This window comes from Dichotomopilus funicola, assembly GCF_033296635.1.
Source record: "Dichotomopilus funicola strain CBS 141.50 unplaced genomic scaffold C8A04scaffold_126, whole genome shotgun sequence".
NCBI lineage: Eukaryota > Fungi > Ascomycota > Sordariomycetes > Sordariales > Chaetomiaceae > Dichotomopilus > Dichotomopilus funicola.
Genome location: NW_026944147.1, coordinates 1 through 17,117, shown reverse-complemented (window position 1 = coordinate 17,117; position 17,117 = coordinate 1). Strand labels below are relative to the sequence as shown.

Sequence of the window (17,117 nt, the reverse complement as noted above, 5' to 3'; positions counted from 1 at the left end):
TGTGTCTCTCTTTCTGGGATATCGTAATTGCATCAAGGATGTGAGCCAGTACCTAGACCTTGAGAACCGGAAGGAGTTTTATGAGATTTACAAGTCTCATGAAAAAGACGAGGAACGGTGCAGGAACATGAGGGAAACACTTAAGCTCGGGTCCTAGGGCGATCGCATTTCGTGGAAGCAGATTGTGTGGAAGCAGAAACGGCGAGATGATAGGTATTGGGTTGGTCGGAGTCGGCCGAACCTCGTGACTATCACGGAATGTACATACAGCTTGTGCTGGCAGGCTGTGACAGCCTCGCCTTTCACTTTTGCTTTTTCGCTGTCGATCGGATATTGGCTCTTCATTTTATTCATCGGTACTCGAGCGTCTAATCCAACGCTTGATAGACGACAACACAACCCCGTCCACATGCCCTCCGTCTCAACCTCAGTGTGTACATTCAAAACTCAAACTTGTACTCCTCCCCCCGATCAAGATACACCACCTTCGCCCCCAACCCAGCCGCTTTCACTTCCTTCCTAAAATCATCCAGCGGTGAACAAAACACGTCATAATCATCATAATGAATCGGTACCGTCACGTCCGGTTTTACCAGCTTTATCAACTCCACTCCCTGCTTCCCATCCATCGTAACCATCAACAGCGGCATCTTCGGCCCCGGAATTGTCGTACCCCCGAGATGCGCCAGCATCAAATCAATCTTGTCTCCCTGCAACCGCTTCGGGATCTCCTTTAACTCATCCACCATGAGTGTATCGCCGGAGATGTAAATCCGGTATCCCGTCTCAAATTCTGCCTCTCCTATCTCCGGGCCTACCTCCACCTCCCCCGTCACCGTGACTCTTGCGTTGTGTGTCGTCCTCCCCAACTCCACCAACCACCCATTCGTCGGCGGCACTGCACCAACCAACTCATTCGCAACACCCACCACACCAGGCGGCACATGTTTCCCCGGCATCCCCGTCACCCGTATCGCCCCCTTATTCCCTTCTCCCTTATCCCCCGCCCCCTCTGGAGTAGGTAGCAGCATAACCCCCTCAAAGAAATCCACTCCCCACACCCGTCTAAACCCCTCCCCCCCACTCTTCTCTTCCGCATCTACCAAACACCCCCGCGCATGCGGCGTCGTAACAATAGGTACATCCCGACTGAGTTGCGCCTGGACTTTCCGATCGAAATGATCTTCGTGGTAGTGGGAGAGTAAAATGGCGTCGATGGGAGGCAGAGAAGCGAGGTCGGGGACTGCCGGGTTGGTGAGGCGTTCGGCGGTGACTCCGGGGCCGAGATGGACGTGCTCAGTCGCGTGGAGGAAGTTGGGGTCTGTTAGGAGGCGGAGGGGGGCTTGCTGGGCTGGGGGGGTGTAGGTGATGATGGTGGTTGCTGTGCCGATGAAGAAGATGGAGCCTTGGCTTCTAGGTTTGGGTTCGGTGAGGGAATCCCGGGATAGTGGGCCGGCCTCAGCGGGGTGGTGTTTGGTGTTGGTGATGGGCAGTGTTGGTTCTGGCGATGGTTGGTGCGTGGCGGTCTTGAGCAGTGGGACTCGCTTGTGTGGGTTGATGATCAGGGGCGGGTGATTGTTTTCGCGGATGCGCTTGGGAGGGGTCGGCGGGCTGGCCATGTTGGTGATTTTGTAGTTGTTGTTGGGGTTGTGCTGAAGGTGGAATCGGTTGCTGCTGGTTGGTGCTATTACTCTGCTGTGAGCTTTGTTCCCGTGCTCCTTGTTCAGCTCGTTCTTGCTCAAGCCGTCGCTCGTGTTCTTCCTGCGACATGAAATACTCCATTTCCACGGTGAGTAGTACAATGTAAACTTGGTGTTTCCTGCTTTTCGTGGAGCTGGTCTTGTTGGTGTGTTTTGCTGGTTGTTGGGGTCGTGATGCGGTCATGACGGCGACCCCCTGTCGTCATCGATCAAGCAGATGTCTACCTAGGCACGGTGTCCACAACAATCCATAATTAACCGCCGTATCAGAACATTCGCGCCAGCCAAGCCAGCTTCGCGTTTATTCTCTTCTTTGCTGATTTGGCTGCGGTGGATCCTGCGGTGGATACTGAGGTGCATTTTGCAACAGGGAATAATTAGTCATTCCTTCTGGAGACTCCCTGGACCGTTGCCATCAGCGTATACCCTTGCGTCGAGGAACCGAGACACGGGAAAGATAGACAAGAGAGACTCGACCGTCAAGGCCATCACAAACGACTTTTCAGCGAGCCGTACAGAATTGATCCCGTGGATAATTATTCGCCACCAAGGCGTGTCGGAGCAATTCCTTCCAAACGTTCGCGGTTTGTCCGCCTACACCCCGAAATGATCCAAGTCTTCCGCTCCTCCTGCTCCTCCGGTTGATGTTCTCCAAGACTGCCACGGGCATAAGTCTCGAGGGCCCGGTACACAAGAGTGAATGAGTTGCATTGATCATCATCATCTTTGCTGATTCGCTCCAGCCCGGAGCCTCAGCGACTTGTCGGCCCTTGTGCGTCCTGAAGTAGCCGGCGCTCATGAATGTAATCCATGACGGCATAATGGCCGTAGTGAAGAGCCAAAGCATTAGGACTGGGGTCACTACCCACTCTGACGTGAAGGACCACGGTTCCGCCGCCCTGAGGTTCCACAATGAGGGTATCCGCGGATTGTTTTCGATTCCGTTCCTCCGTTATATCGCAGCCTAGTTCGTAGAATAGACGAACACATTCGAGCCAGCCGTTACACACGGCGATGTGGAGCGGGATGACAGAGCGGCCGGCGCATGCGAGCTCTTCGTTTGGGTCCACAACCCCAACACCGAGGGAAAGGATGGTACGGAGAGTGTCTGCGTTGCCGGAGAGCACGGCGAGGTGAAATGCCGAGATGGGTGGGGGATTCTCCGGTGCTATTAGCTTGTTCAAGCTTTCGTCGTCATGTTCTAGGAGTCGCCGCATCGCTCGAGCATGACCGCCCCGACAGGCCGCGTGCAAGGGGATCCAGCCCTTGTCATCGGGGACGTTGCGGTCGGCGCCGTGGTGCAGGAGAAGCTCGGCAACATCGTGAGCGCCAGCTGCAGCGGCGTGCCAAAGTGGTGTTCGGCCATTATGATCCTTCGGATCGACCTCCGTCCTCGCGAGTTGCGCCAACTCCAGTATGGCTTTGGCCGCGGCTAGGTTGCCGTTCGCGGCCGCTCGGTGTAAGGGGGTTTCGTGCAGTGTGTTGTAGAGGGCATTGGTGCACACGGTGGCGGCTTCTTCAGAGTCAGGGTCAGGGTCATCTGCTGTTCGCATGACGCGCTCGAGGATTCCTGCGACCGCGTTGGACGTTATGTACGAGGCCGCCAGGTGGGCTATGGGTTCCTTGACATCTGTCCTCTCAAACCAGTCCGGCTCTGTATTGCCCCAGCTCTCGGGGATCGCTCTCATGAGGTCCTGGAGAAGTTCCACGCGGCCCATGACCACGGCTAAGTGGATGACGGACAAGCGAATGCCCGTGATACTAAGGACATCGGCGCCATGGGCGAGCAAAAGCTTCAAAATATCCCGGTGGCCGAGCAGCACAGCCCAATGAAGGGGCCGGAACTTTCGGAAAGTGGTATGCCACAGTGGCGTTTCGGCATCCGGGCTCTGTAGGCACGTCTGCACTTCCACCGTGGCGTTGCTAAGGGGGCTCCGGAGCAGCTCCGCGGCCGAATCGACGTCATTCCGGACGCACGCCTGGGCGAGAAGGAGGGAGAAGTACCGCTGGACATGCATCTCGTCGTCAGCCACCTTCCACGAACGTGGCTCCCCGTCCAGGCGAATCCGGATTGGCCGTGGTAGGGAGACAACGAGATGGCGCAGCGGCCAGTAGTCCTGTGATACGACGTCCAGATCCGGCGGATCGGCCGCCTTCGCCCGGACCCGGATCCTCGTCTGCAACGTCGCTGCCGATTGCTTAAGCACGCCAAATCCAAGACTAGTATCCCAGGACTCCTCGATAACAAATGGCTGAGCATCTTGCAGGGAAGCCATGCTTGGCACGCTCGCTGGTGTGGTCTGCTTGTCGATCTCGATAGGATTGGAGTCGATCTCGGCCGCCCAGAGGGGTATGGAACCCCCGGCGACAGGTCCGAATCTCTCGACCCCAGTGCTCTCGTGGATTTCGGATAGACTGAGACGGATCATGGTCCGAGTATGTAGCCGGACGGTCAGAACCCGAGCGAGTACGTTGAAGAACGGGTGCTGATCTTGGGGGATCGTACGCATTTTCTTCGTGATCGTCGAGCTGTCAAAGTCCGTCGCGATCTCTGCCAGAGACCCCCACCTGCGGGCCCCCTGCTGAGCGCACCAGAACATCCGCGGGCCCTCAGACCCCGGTCCCAGTCCGACAAATACGTCTACGGGGTCTCCCAGTCGCCCGTCTCGGTAGGCTAACGCGTATCGAAACGCACCCAGGACCGTGTTTGGAAGGGTCATGGTCGGCTTCAGTGTTAATGCCGACTCATTCCACGTGTCGTCAGGATACGCGGCCACAATTTCGATGGGGTTGTCAAGCAAGAGTGACGCGTGAGACCCGAAGTGGAAGGGGCCGACATGAATTTCGGGAAGTCCGTAGGCGGGGAATTGCTTGACGTAGATATATTGGAAGCCGTCCCCATGTCCCGGGTTGGCCAGCAGGCTGGAGGGCAGTGATGACATGGTTTGTGGATACACGCGGGCATACTGGTCGCCGCCGAGCGATGAAAGGTGTATAGCTGCGCTATAGGCCTCTCCGTCTGCGGTTACATAAGGAGCGCATGCGAGGACGCCGTAATACCCCTGGCTGGTTTCATCAGCCTTGTCATGAGCCCCGCTCGTCGGGTTAATGGCCTTCAAGAAAAGGCGGATATGGAGGCCGGCGTTGGTCATGGAGAACGGCGCACTAACTCGGGATGGATCCCGCGGAAGAGGTTTCAGCGCAGCAGCCGCGAAGAAGGAGGGACTGGGGGCCAGTAAGCCGCACAACTGGAACCGAAGAGGATTGTCTGGGGGACATTTCCAAGCGAAGATGGACTGGTCGTCGGTCGCTGCCACGCCTACTTTAATACCTAATTACATGCAGAGCCACAACACCTACAGAACCATGGAAGAACAGCGACTTACACTTCAAAATCTCTTCCTGGAGCCTGATGAAGGCGCGATCCCCTTCACCATACAGCAACGGCATGTTGACGCCAAAGATACCCATAAGGCAATATGCTTTATCTTCAGCCCTGGTCGTTTCGCGGTTCGCCGCCCACCTCATGCTAGGAAATGAATCAGTAATTAACTAATAGTTTTCTTCGGACTGGAACGCCGCGAGTGAAGCCTACCGGCTCGCAACGCTGAGCTCCTCCAACTCAATGTCGCCCTGCAATGCATGGAGGTCGATCCCCGTGATCTCGCTGATTAACTCAGGATTTATTACGTCTCGTGCCTTCGCCCCAGGCGGGCCGCGTAGCTTGGAACCCAGTGGACACCATTGCTTGGAGTAGAAAAAGACGTCCTCGGGAGCAATCAGCTCCTGCAGGGTCCAACCGCGCTTGAACCATCTGCTGGACCGAATAGCCCGCACGAGCGCCGGCTGCGCGGGTCCGTCCGGTTTCGCCTTGTCTGGATAACCCGGGAACCGGGTGCCGGTAGGGGGTTCCCCGTAGACGACGTCACTTAGAAGGGCATAGCAGATAGCTGCGTTGCGATACCACCGGAACATGCTGTTGATGGCCTCCGAGAGCTCTGCGCTCGACGTCTTGTCGATGCAGCAGGTGTCCACCCAGAGGTACTGGTAACCCTGGGATTCTGCCAGACGTGCCGCATCCCGGATTTTGGCAAATCCTTCCCTTTTGGCGATGGGCTCCTTCTTGGCCAGCAGGTGGCCGAGACGGCCGCTGTGCATCACAGCGGACAGACTTTGCCACTCCTGGAAGCTGACTTCCTCCTCGTCGGTCCCCCAGGTGTGGGAGAGAATAGCGTAGGGGGGGATAGCGCCGTCATGTTTGCTGATGAGGCGCAGGGTCGAGGTATCGATAAGTCGCATTTCGAAACTCCAAGACTCCAGGAGTCCAGGTGGCAGACGAATGTTACTTCTGTCTTGTTCGCACTCGTCATCCGCAACGGCCAGGGTTCCGATGGGTAAGATGCTAACAAATTGAAGAGCCCGTTCAAGTTGATTCCTATGTCCCACAACAATCCGTTAGGAGCCCTGTTGGGAGCCCTGTTGGGAGCCCCGTTGGGAGCCTTGGGCTTTAGGGTGCCAAGAGAGGGGGACTGGGCGGGAACGCTACTGGCACCTATGATGTATCGCACTGAACCTGAACGCGCATGCAGGCACCCATGGATGTGCAGTCCCACCGAACGAGGGAATCTTTACCCCCGGGAGTACAAGTAATCTCTGAGCCGTTTATGGAAAAGGAATTGACAATTACCAAGAGAGTCAAAGGACTCAAAGTGTTGAGAGTCTTTTAGTCTCATTACAGGAATTAATCTAAGCACTTAGACGTCCAAACGGATTGTTCCCAGTCTGAATGTGCGGGGGAGTGGCACGTGATTCACTATATGTTGGCTTTTGGCTCTCCTTAGGGGTCAGAGGTGAGGGTTTTAGTTATATGAGTCTTGTTTGTGGCAAGATCCTCCGGGAAGTGTAGCTCTCTTGTAACTACATTAACTACAATGGAATGAAAATGGTGTTACCATCGGCCGGCCAACATCTGTTCACCAAGGAAAGTCCCCTTTGCCCGCCATGAACCGTTTCTCGGGGTGGTTCCGGACCCAAGAAATTATATCCCCTGCGGCTGCTCTTGTGTTCTCATGGTCGTAGTAGTAAGTCATCTTGAACCCGTAAATCAGCCCGTCGACTCCCGCCTCGCCAAGCAGTTTGTCAACATAATACGCTTGGCCGGCTGCAGTCGTCCACCCGAAGACCTTACCATACTCATGCGACCGGGCGGCCATCCGAAGTTCGGTGCAGGTGTAGTATCGCTTCTCGTGGCCATTGCCGAACTGAAAGGGGAGGTTGTAGTATCCGTACGACATGACCTTCTTAAATCGGGCCTCGGGTCCCTTCGCGAATGCCGGCGCGACATCTTCAACTCTCCCGTTGAGATTGATCGCCTCTTCATTAATGAGATTGCCCCGGATTCTGACGTAGGCCTTGGACGTTGCGTCGTAAAACCCATAGAGGATCCTGATCCCCACTGAAGTGAGATGCTTTCGCGCCAAGTCACGAAGTCCATCGATGGAGGAATGGCGCGACTCGGCACTTTGCGGGTCCCAACGGTCCGGATTTCTTTTGATATCCAGCCACACAAACAAGATTGTCTTGCCGGCGTCGTGGTGTTGGCAGATTCGAGTGAACGTAGCCTCGGCCGTGTCACCCCACGAGGTGGCCCTCCCGTCGTGGTCTGGCGTACCAGCCGTCGCTCCAGGCCGTCATGTCGATCTCGAGAGCATTGGCCCCGTGACTGAGGGCGTCGTTCACCCCCTGAACAGTCAGCACTCGGTGAGCGATCATGTAGAATGGTTGTGCGGATGCGGCTGAGATATTGCGCTCCATGATCGCGGCTAGAGTAAACGATGGAGGGTTGAGGGTTTAGATGGTTGTCATAAAAAAAAGTACTAATTATTGTTGGCTCCACTTGGGCGCAGAACTGGGAGTTAAGATCATGGTGGTAATGTTGTGTTGGACGGGACTTAAACAAGTGCGCTTGGTGCCTTTTAACTTTCGAGTTGGGTGCGACTGTGGCCCTTTTCTCCAAGGAGGAGGGACCTCCGTTAGGTTGAGGCCGCTTGCGTTGGTTGGCTATCTGTGTGAATTTGTCGACCGCCTTACTTCGGCCGCCATCGGCCATAGTTCTGCTTATTGATAATTCTGCGCGCGGCGTGGGTGTTCACCATTGATTGCCACACCCACACGTCAGACATCTCCATCATGATACGTTCCACGTTTCGCGCGCCTCTGATATCTGTCGCAGTCGCCTAATTAGCCAACCAGATCCTTTGGAGGTTTTTCTGATCCCGCGGTTACCGTGTGAGATGTGGTACAAAGGGTGTGGAGGGGGTTTGTCAAGAGGTCCGGGAGGTGTGAACAGAGGTCACAGAATGGAAAGGGACTCCGAAGATTTGGGCAGCAGCAACGGTTCGGGCGTGGTCCTGGGCTGCCGTCGCTGCAGGAGAGGCGGGCGGAACTCGCCGTGGAGAGGGTCTCAGGGCGTCTGAATAGGGAGATCCAAGAGAAGGTTGGCGGTTCCGGCACTAACCCGACGGTCTCTGTATGGTATCGCCAGGAAAAGGCGAAGAAGGCCTGTGATGATCGGGTGGCCTCGCGGGCCCAAATTCTTGACTGTGAGCCGCAATTACTGCCTGATATCTAGGCAACCCAATGCAACCAGTGTTGGGAGTGGGGGGCACGCATGCCATTTCCTGTGGACTGTTGGGTTAATGTGCGCGGTACGCGCGGTTCATTCTACAACTTAATACACAGCCAAAACCGAAAACCGCCCTACAAAACTTCCTTTTCCCCTAACGTTACCACGTGCGCCAACCATGCACAAATATTCCAGTTATCCCACTTTAATTTTATGACAAGCCCTAACCTTAATGGTATTTTGCTTTTTATTTCAACAATGCAAAGAAGTCGAGAAAGGTACAACGCACAGATCTTCACTCCCTTACTCTCGTTGCTCTGATAGGGAACTCGAAAAAGAGGTCAACGCAACGACGTGGACTCGCGTGTTGGAGGTTTACCGTCAACACAAGTGATAAGTCAACACAACTCAAAGAAGCCACCTTAACCTTCGCCATGCCATGGAAAAGGGAGTAATACCGACGTCGAGTCTGGGAAAAATCAATTTGTCCCATCCGCACACTGTATCCCAAATTCCGAAACTAATAACGCTAATAGTCATACAAGCAGACGCCAAGAGCCAAAAAGACCGACCCTGAAAACCTTCCCTAATACCTAAAGGCGCAACCAAAACACGGCCAACGCCTCAGCAGCCATACACCCCAATAGTAGAAGACGCCTTCACTTTCCGCTCAGGTGGGACAGAAGGCTTAAGGCCGGCGCATAGGAGGCTGCGCCTGGTAACCCTGCTTAGCAGCCAACCGCACATCACGGCGGATCTCGAGTTCCTTCTGCTGCTGGATGAGCGCGCAGCACGGGCAGCAACCGTTGATGATGAAGTCGCAGCAGACGTTGGACTCAATCCCGGCCATCCTCCGGATACTCCTGCGCTGGAAGCAGCCGAAGAGCACGCTGAAACCGCTGCAGAGACACCACGCGCAGCCGACAGTGCCGCACTTCTCGGGCTCCTTCTCGTCCGGGTCCTCGATCAGCTCGGCGGTTTGGTTGGCCACTGGTGGAGGTGTTAGTTGTTTTGCCTCTCTTCTTGTTTGTCACAATTTGGAGAAGGAAGGAGGCAGTAGACGGTCAATACGTACAGATACAGGGGAAGAAGCAACCAACCAGGCAGTGGCCGCCGCTCATGAAGTCGCAGAGACCAGTCTGCCACTCGCCCTTCTTGATCTCAGTGTGAGACATGATTGTTGTAAAGTAAGATAAACTTTGACTGATAAGGATTAAACAGAAACTGCGTGGTAAGTGGCGTCTTCAAAAGGAGTGACGAAGAGAGCGAGATAAACAAACTAAGGAATGTCTTGGGATGATAATGAATGAAGCTGAAGAGCAGTGGAACGTCTGGTCTCAACGGCAGCTCGAAGCATTCTTAATACCTCTCGGAACACGTACTGTGTAACACCAAAGATCTTGTACCCCATATTGGAGGAAGGCCGTAGATGGGACGGTGCTGGCCTGGAGGAGAAAGCGGCCCGCCTCAGGCTGTGGTCCCAAACCGAGATGGCGGTCGTGGGGTCCGAATTGACATTGGGTCGTGGGATGATAATTTGGTTCAGTTTTGAGACGTTGACGGTACATGTGCCAGAGATACTGTGTCTGCACGTTGTTGGACTTCAACTCTGTAATTATCCTCCCCCGCAATCCTTTCATCGTAACGACCACAATCATCCCGCAGCCGTGATATTAACTAATTACTGGACAAGCCATTGGCAAATCCTAAAATCCATGAATCCAAGCCTCAACCTACATACATTTCGAAAATCCACCGTGGATCGCCTGATACCTACCCAGCACGGCACAGCAAATCCGGTTGTTGGCCATGCTCGGCGGGGGCCAAGACCCAACTATGCGGCCCGGCCGCGTGGGAGCCACCTTTTCCAGGTTTGGGTCGAGTCCGACTTGGAATCAAATAGCCTCGCAAATCATTCTCTCCCGCACTCTCCTAATTCGTCGGAACTGGCCCCCAAAAAAATACTCAAAACCGGGGTTGGTTGGTAGGGCTGAGACGGCCAAGTTGAAACAACACGGGTCGTGTGCTGTTGTAGGGCTGAAAATGGCAACGGTTCGATAATAAATCATTAATGGATTGTTTCCTATTATTTGCAGGGGGGTTATTTCATGACATTGCTAAGGTGTGATCCAACGAATCGCGAAGTTCTTGGGGAATCTTGACATTCTCATCCAGTGGGATGTCCCTCCATCCTACGCCGCAATATCGGATTAATTAATTACCTCGATTTTGACGCTATACCACCGCACTCCCACCAGATTGATCCGACCCAACCTAATCCTTTACCCTCCGCCACCATCCACATCCATACCCGCATCCCGCAGCACACCCACCGATCTACACCTACCACAATCACAAGGACCATCGAAACAAGCAACCGACCCGACAACAAACCTAGCAAGACCCAACAACCGACCCAAATACTGACCTAAATCCCGACCCAATAGCCCCCAAGCTAGCCCGCACCCTCCCGAACCATCCCAAACCATCCCAAACCCTCCCACACTCCAACACTCCAACACGCCGGCCACAAACAAGATTGAACACAACCCACGGCCGCCCCATCCTACCCGTTTCATAGCGTCGTCCGACCTGTTTGCAGTCCCCGATCCCCCCACCTGGCCGAGATCCCCGCGATGAAAGGAGCCAAGAGCGGCCGAGCAGAGCCAAGGGCAAACAAGCAGAGTTAAGGAGCCAAGGAGAGCCAAGGAAAGCCAAGGTTGCGTGCCGTTGGGTGTACCGGTGTAGTCAGCCGGGAGGAGACTCGAGAGGGTGAGGTCGAGGTTGCGATCAGGGTCGATTGAATGTTATGACCTGAATTGGAAGTATCTTATTTGGGGGACGTTTTCTGTGTTGGTAGACTGTTGTTCGGTGTACATACATGGATCGTGATATCATCTCTATACTGCTGAGGGAAATAACGTTTACTATGGATCACATGATTGAATGGGGTCGATTACTCCTCGAGTTTTGTTGTGAGAGGGACGACGGCCGGGTACGGTCCCTCGTGAAGACTGCGGTTTTGAGTAAAGAACACGTTTACAATATGGGTATTAATTTTCGCGTTATAAACTCAACCGCTCAAAACTCGGATTCAGATTGAAGATCAATTAATGTTTCGGTATTGATCTCAGGACCTCAGATCAGTTGTAGGTGGTATGGTAGTGCTCGCCGTACCGTACCACACACTCTGGGCCTACTTAGGGGGCTTTTCGCTTGACTGGCAATTGTGTTTTATTGGGTTCCTGCCGCCCTGAGGCTATAGAAGGACGCCGTTGACAGTGTGTGAACAATAGTAGGAGGGGAACATTCCCCATCTCGTTCGTAAACACGTACAGTTATGAGTCTAGCCGGTACTTCTTGTGACATTCACGTGACTTAGACTGGAGAATTCCATGGAAGATGATCGAAGGTTTTAGAATGCAAGGTGGGGGAGGGCTCTTGGTGGGCTGTTGGGTTGGACAGTGAACCGACGAGGAGCGGCCAGGCAATTTCCTGTGATGTGGTAATATTATGGAGCAATTCGAGACTGCCAACGACTGGCCAAGTGAAGATGCGAGCGACTCTCAGAACTCCGGTTCTTCATCGGAAGATGAAGAGTCCTAGCCCGTTCCAAGAAGCCAGCTGAGACCTGCAGGGACTGCCCTCACGTTCGTACTACATGCTAACTGGGACCCAGAACGGTCATACGAAGGCGAACGAACGATCTACTGGAACGCAATGGAAGATATGCTTGAAAAAGAGGGAGCAGACTGGCGAATCGGAGTTGGGCATCGTGATTTCGCCACGCAAGTTCTGGAAACACGTCCTTCACCCTAAGGTGACCGCTGTGACAGCCAACAAGCTGTGGAAGGAAGAAGACACGAAAATTGTTCTGTCCGTAACCGACCGCAAAACTGCCAGTATAACAAAGCGATATCCAAAACTGGAGGTTGATTGGAAATACGTTTCGAAGCAACTCCAGGACTGGGGCAGGTTTGCTGCTGACGGCAAGAAGATGACCGTCGCGGTGATATTCTTCTACCAGAATGTGGACTCGGCTAAATCCGGCAGAAGAGGTGTAACAGCCAACCAGCAAGCAGAGTTAGAAGCCAAGACTATTGGTCTAGAACGAGGCGCGTGTATTAGGAAGGCGTATCTCCTTATGCGTTGTCCCGGGCCGCCGTGTACAAAAGGCTCCGACCACTGCTGGCAGCACGACGGAAAACACTACCCCCTTTGGCCTCATCACGTCAGGATGCTTGCCGAACACATGTAGGCTGGGAAACCCCTGGACGGCCACGACGATGCCCCAGAAGAGTTTCGCCGACTGATCCGGGATGCGGAACGCGAGCGGGAGGAGAGAGTACAGAAAGAGCGGGAGAAGTCACGCAAGCGGAGGCGACGCGATTCGGATGGCTCAGCCGCCGGCATCCTGTCCAATCAATGCCATCGATGTGGGCCCGGAAGCGGCGCCGCACCTAACATTCCAGCCTCTCCCAACATTGTGTTCCCAAACTCTCCGCTGGCACGGCTCAACGTACCCAGGGAAGGCGCGGTCAAGGCATACAGCGCTTGGCACCAGGCCCAAGTTTGCACCGAGGAACAGAAGCAGCATTATAACGCAGCTCGAGAGCTGACTCTGGCGCAATGCTACGATCTCAACATGCTTACGATCAATAAGCCGAAGATGTACAGTTTCTTCACTAAGAAGGGAATACCAGCGGGGGTTGCATGGCGTTTTGTTTTGTGATGTGGAGGTATTCTTGGACGATTACGAAAGAGCACGAAGCGTATGATGGAGTATTCAGAGAGGCTGCAATACATATAAATTCCTTCTGCTGTGTTCCAAAAATGAAAACGACATCGGTTTCGTGACGATTCCCAAGTGTCTTCTCCCATCTTCCTGCAGTCCTGCTCGCTGAGTAAAATCGAGGTTCTCCCTGCATTCGTTCCCACCATATCCCCGCCGGGCAAGTACTCGAGGGTACTCCGAAGTACGACGTGTATCCAATAATGGCTGAAAGCTTAGCCTAAATTTCGCAGTGTTGACATGGTCAGCCATACCTTTTGGCAGCAGCAGGTAAGTACACTAGTGCTGCATGCACGTGATTAGCAGTCGACCATCAGGCGGCGTGCTCGTGAACTATGGGTACAAACTACCCTACTCGCAATCCTTGAGATTCCTTAGGTATAACTCTTCGAAGCCTTCCACACAACGGTCTTCACTGCGCTGCCGGCTGTTCAGATGCCTTTTGCACCACATACCGCGCCGAGGAAAACGCCAATCAAAGATGTTGCGTAGTCGCCTGCGAACGCCATTGGCTGCTGCTTGTCGCCATGAGGCGGGGCGAACAGCATCAGCCAGCTTTCGTGCGATCTTGAGATTGCGGCCCAAAGGTCGACTCCATGTCATCATCGCCTTATCGACAAAGTAGCCGTAATCAAGGCTTTCCTTCCCAAAACCTACGATGCCTCAAGTAGTACGTCCGTTTCTCCGGAAGATTTTTCACCTACCCGACCGACCCGACAATCCCGACGATCGGGAAGGCTCTCGGGACAAAGAGAAGGGCGTTGCCGTTGTGATGTCTTGTGCGTCTTCCTACCGCAAAGATTCGACGGAAGTCTCTGCCGCCAGCATCGATATCTCTCACCCCACGAAAATCGCCGCCGCCACCGCTACGTCCGCCTCGCAACTCCCAGCCGCGCCGGCGACCGATTCCACCAAGACCGAGACGTCCACTGACGCGGATGGTGTCACCCCCAGCTTACCCGTGCGACTCTGGGACCGCGCCTACAATGATTTCAAACGAGAAGAGGCGGACTTGGTGGATGTGTACGAGAAGATACTGTCCCGGCAGCTCCAGGATGGCCTCGGCTCAGTGGTGCCCGAGTCCCAGCCGAATACGATCGCCCAAAACAACTCGGACACGAGGCGCCACCAGATGACCCAGCTCATCCATGCCGGTCTAGACAAGATTGGGAGGGAGGCCACGGTGAAAGAGGGCCTTGGCGTGGCCGTGGATGTCGTTTTGTCAGCCAGAAACATCATAAGTTTGGCAATTCAGGCTTTGCCCCAAGCCGCGCTCGCTTGGACTGGCATTTGCCTCACTCTAGAGGTACGTTTATCTGGAGGGCGACGTTCCGCATGCTAACTTCTGCAGTTGCTTGCCAACCCCGTAAAGGCGACCGAAGCGAACCGCAAAGGGATCGCCTACGTTGTGAAGAGGATGGACTGGTACTGGAGCCTGTCGGGCAACCTTCTTAAGGATCTGCCCGACCACGCCGATATGCTCTCGGGAGTGAAACACGAACTGGAAAACCAAATCGTCGACCTCTACAAAATGCTCCTCTCTTACCAAGTCAAGAGTGTCTGTTCTTATTACCGTAACCGCGGTTTGGTTCTCCTCCGGGATGTGATCAAGCTTGACAACTGGGATGCAGACTTTGGGGGTATCCGAGACGCCGAGAAGCGCTTCCAAGATGATACCCAGACATACAATGCTCAGCAAGTCACATCTCATCTCGGGCAGCTCGTTAGCCATGCAAGGAACCAGGAGATACAGCAAATGTCGGAGAAGGACCAGCAATGCCTGAAGCACCTGCGCCTTACCAATCCTCGCGATGATAAGGCCCGTATCGAGCGGACAAAAGGCGGCCTCCTACAAGACTCGTATCGCTGGGTCCTCGGCAACCCCGACTTCCAGCGATGGCGTAACTGCCCGGAAAGCCGGCTGCTCTGGATCAAGGGCGACCCCGGCAAGGGGAAGACCATGTTGCTGTGCGGCATCGTCAACGAGCTGGACCAAGACGGTAGTACCGACGTATGCTATTGCAATGTGGCCTACTTCTTCTGCCAGGCTACCGACTCCCGTATCAACAATGCAACCGCCGTGCTCCGTGGCTTGATCTACCTGCTTCTCGACCAGCAGCCGTCTCTCCTCTCCCACGTGCGGAGCGAGTACGACCGGGCAGGCGAAACTCTCTTTCAAGATGCAAATACTTGGGATGCCCTATCGAGAATCCTTGCCAATATTCTGCGAGACCCAAGCCTACGAACGACCTACTTCCTCATTGACGCACTTGACGAGTGCGTGACGGACCTGCCACAGCTTCTCGACTTGATCGCCCAGAAATCATCTGGATCTCCTCGAGTCAAGTGGATTGTATCGAGTCGCAATTGGCCAGAAATCGAGGAGCGGTTGGAAACAGCCACAGAGAAAGCGAGGCTGAGCCTTGAGCTGAACGCCCAATCTGTCACCACCGCCGTCAACGCATACATCGGCCATAAAGTCCTTTACCTGTCGCAGTTGAAACAGTACGACAGCAAGACAGAGACTGCTGTACGAGACTATCTTTCCTCCAACGCGAGCGGGACCTTTCTCTGGGTGGCCTTGGTCTGCCAAGCACTTGCGGACCCGAACATTCGGAGACGGCACAGCCTTGCAAAGTTGCACACGTTTCCGCCCGGGCTTGACTCTTTATACGCGCGGATGATGAAGCAGATTATCCATTCCGAGGATGCAGGACTCTGCAAGCAGATTCTTGGCGTCGCGGCGATTGTTCGCCGGCCGGTCAGCCTCAACGAACTCACCTCTCTTGTTGAGTTGCCGGATAACGTTTCCGACGATCCGGGGTCCTTGGAAGAGATCGTCAAGCTCTGCGGCTCGTTCCTGACTCTTCGAGAACAAACCGTCTATTTCGTCCACCAATCTGCCAAGGACTTTCTCCTTGGCAGGGCTTCGGACAAAGCCTCCAACAAAGCTTCTCAAGAGGCTTCCGGCTGGGTCTTCCCTTTTGGGACAGAAAATGTGGACCATATCATTTTTTTGAGGTCGCTCGATGCGATGTCCACAACATTACGGCGCGACATGTACGGCTTAGGCGCACCGGGATTTCTGATCGACAACGTCCGAGTGCCGGACCCGGACCCGCTGGCAACGGTGCGGTACTCGTGCGTCTACTGGGTTGGCCACCTGTGCGACTCGGTTTCCGGCACGGGCACATACCGGGACGATCTTCTACAGGATAACAAGGCTGTCCATATCTTCCTCAAGACAAAGTACCTTTACTGGCTCGAAGCTCTCAGTTTACAGCGAGCAATGTCAGAGGGTATCATCGCTATAAGACGGCTCGAGGGCTTGCTGGTGAGGATGAGATTGACCGCTCCCTAGAAACTCGGTCTAACACGGAGATATAGGGATACAATAACGGGCGCGAGTTGACAAACCTTGTTCGGGATGCGCACCGGTTTGCTCTGTCTTACAGATGGATCATAGAGCAAGCTCCGCTTCAAGCATACGTATCAGCCCTTGTATTCGCCCCAGCCGGCAGCTTGATAAAGGCGTATTTCAAGGTAGAAGAACCTAACTGGATTAAAACGAAGCCGGCCGTAGAAGCGGATTGGAATACATGCCTGCAGACATTAGAAGGCCATCACGACTCGGTTTGGTCGGTCGCGTTCTCGCCTGACGGCCAGCGGCTCGTGTCCGGTTCGGGCGATAATATCGTCAAGATCTGGGACGCCGCATCGGGCAGCTACCTACAGACGTTGCAAGGCCATCACGACTCGGTTTTATCGGTCGCGTTCTCGCCTGACGGCCAGCGGCTCGTGTCCGGTTCGCGCGATAACATCGTCAAGATCTGGGACGCCGCATCAGGCAGCTGCCTACAGACGTTGCAAGGCCATCGCAGCTCGGTTTTGTCGGTCGCGTTCTCGCCTGACGGCCAGCGGCTCGTGTCCGGTTCGGTCGATAACACCGTCAAGATCTGGGACGCCGCATCGGGCAGCTGCCTACAGACGTTGCAAGGCC

The 17,117-nt window shown here is 54.6% G+C and overlaps 6 protein-coding genes across 6 annotated transcripts; 2 read left to right on the top strand and 4 right to left on the bottom strand.

Annotated features, from left to right (window-relative positions):
• Positions 1 to 440: 440 nt before the first annotated feature.
• On the bottom strand, positions 441 to 1,619 carry C8A04DRAFT_40905 (beta-lactamase superfamily domain-containing protein; the record flags this gene model as incomplete). Its single annotated transcript, XM_062785098.1, has 1 exon — positions 441 to 1,619. One exon carries the CDS (start codon positions 1,617 to 1,619, stop codon positions 441 to 443), a length of 1,179 nt encoding a protein of 392 aa, XP_062632581.1.
• An 833-nt stretch (positions 1,620 to 2,452) lies between these two features.
• C8A04DRAFT_16064 (uncharacterized protein) lies at positions 2,453 to 5,999 on the bottom strand (the record flags this gene model as incomplete). The annotated part of the gene is made up of 3 exons (XM_062778718.1): positions 2,453 to 5,010; positions 5,087 to 5,229; positions 5,296 to 5,999. The coding sequence occupies 3 exons, from the start codon at positions 5,997 to 5,999 to the stop codon at positions 2,453 to 2,455; spliced, it is 3,405 nt and encodes a 1,134-aa protein (XP_062632580.1).
• A 674-nt stretch (positions 6,000 to 6,673) lies between these two features.
• C8A04DRAFT_33319 (phospholipase D) lies at positions 6,674 to 7,514 on the bottom strand (the record flags this gene model as incomplete). The annotated part of the gene is made up of 2 exons (XM_062782422.1): positions 6,674 to 7,145; positions 7,372 to 7,514. The coding sequence occupies 2 exons, from the start codon at positions 7,512 to 7,514 to the stop codon at positions 6,674 to 6,676; spliced, it is 615 nt and encodes a 204-aa protein (XP_062632579.1).
• A 1,499-nt stretch (positions 7,515 to 9,013) lies between these two features.
• C8A04DRAFT_33318 (PLAC8 family-domain-containing protein) lies at positions 9,014 to 9,500 on the bottom strand (the record flags this gene model as incomplete). Its single annotated transcript, XM_062782421.1, has 2 exons — positions 9,014 to 9,315; positions 9,401 to 9,500. 2 exons carry the CDS (start codon positions 9,498 to 9,500, stop codon positions 9,014 to 9,016), a joined length of 402 nt encoding a protein of 133 aa, XP_062632578.1.
• A 2,338-nt stretch (positions 9,501 to 11,838) lies between these two features.
• On the top strand, positions 11,839 to 13,057 carry C8A04DRAFT_40902 (uncharacterized protein; the record flags this gene model as incomplete). The annotated part of the gene is made up of 3 exons (XM_062785097.1): positions 11,839 to 11,924; positions 12,070 to 12,579; positions 12,706 to 13,057. 3 exons carry the CDS (start codon positions 11,839 to 11,841, stop codon positions 13,055 to 13,057), a joined length of 948 nt encoding a protein of 315 aa, XP_062632577.1.
• A 718-nt stretch (positions 13,058 to 13,775) lies between these two features.
• On the top strand, positions 13,776 to 17,093 carry C8A04DRAFT_33317 (uncharacterized protein; the record flags this gene model as incomplete). The annotated part of the gene is made up of 3 exons (XM_062782420.1): positions 13,776 to 14,423; positions 14,469 to 16,451; positions 16,505 to 17,093. Coding segments are annotated over 3 exons (3,220 nt in total), but the record flags the coding sequence as incomplete, so codon positions are not given.
• Positions 17,094 to 17,117: the final 24 nt, after the last annotated feature.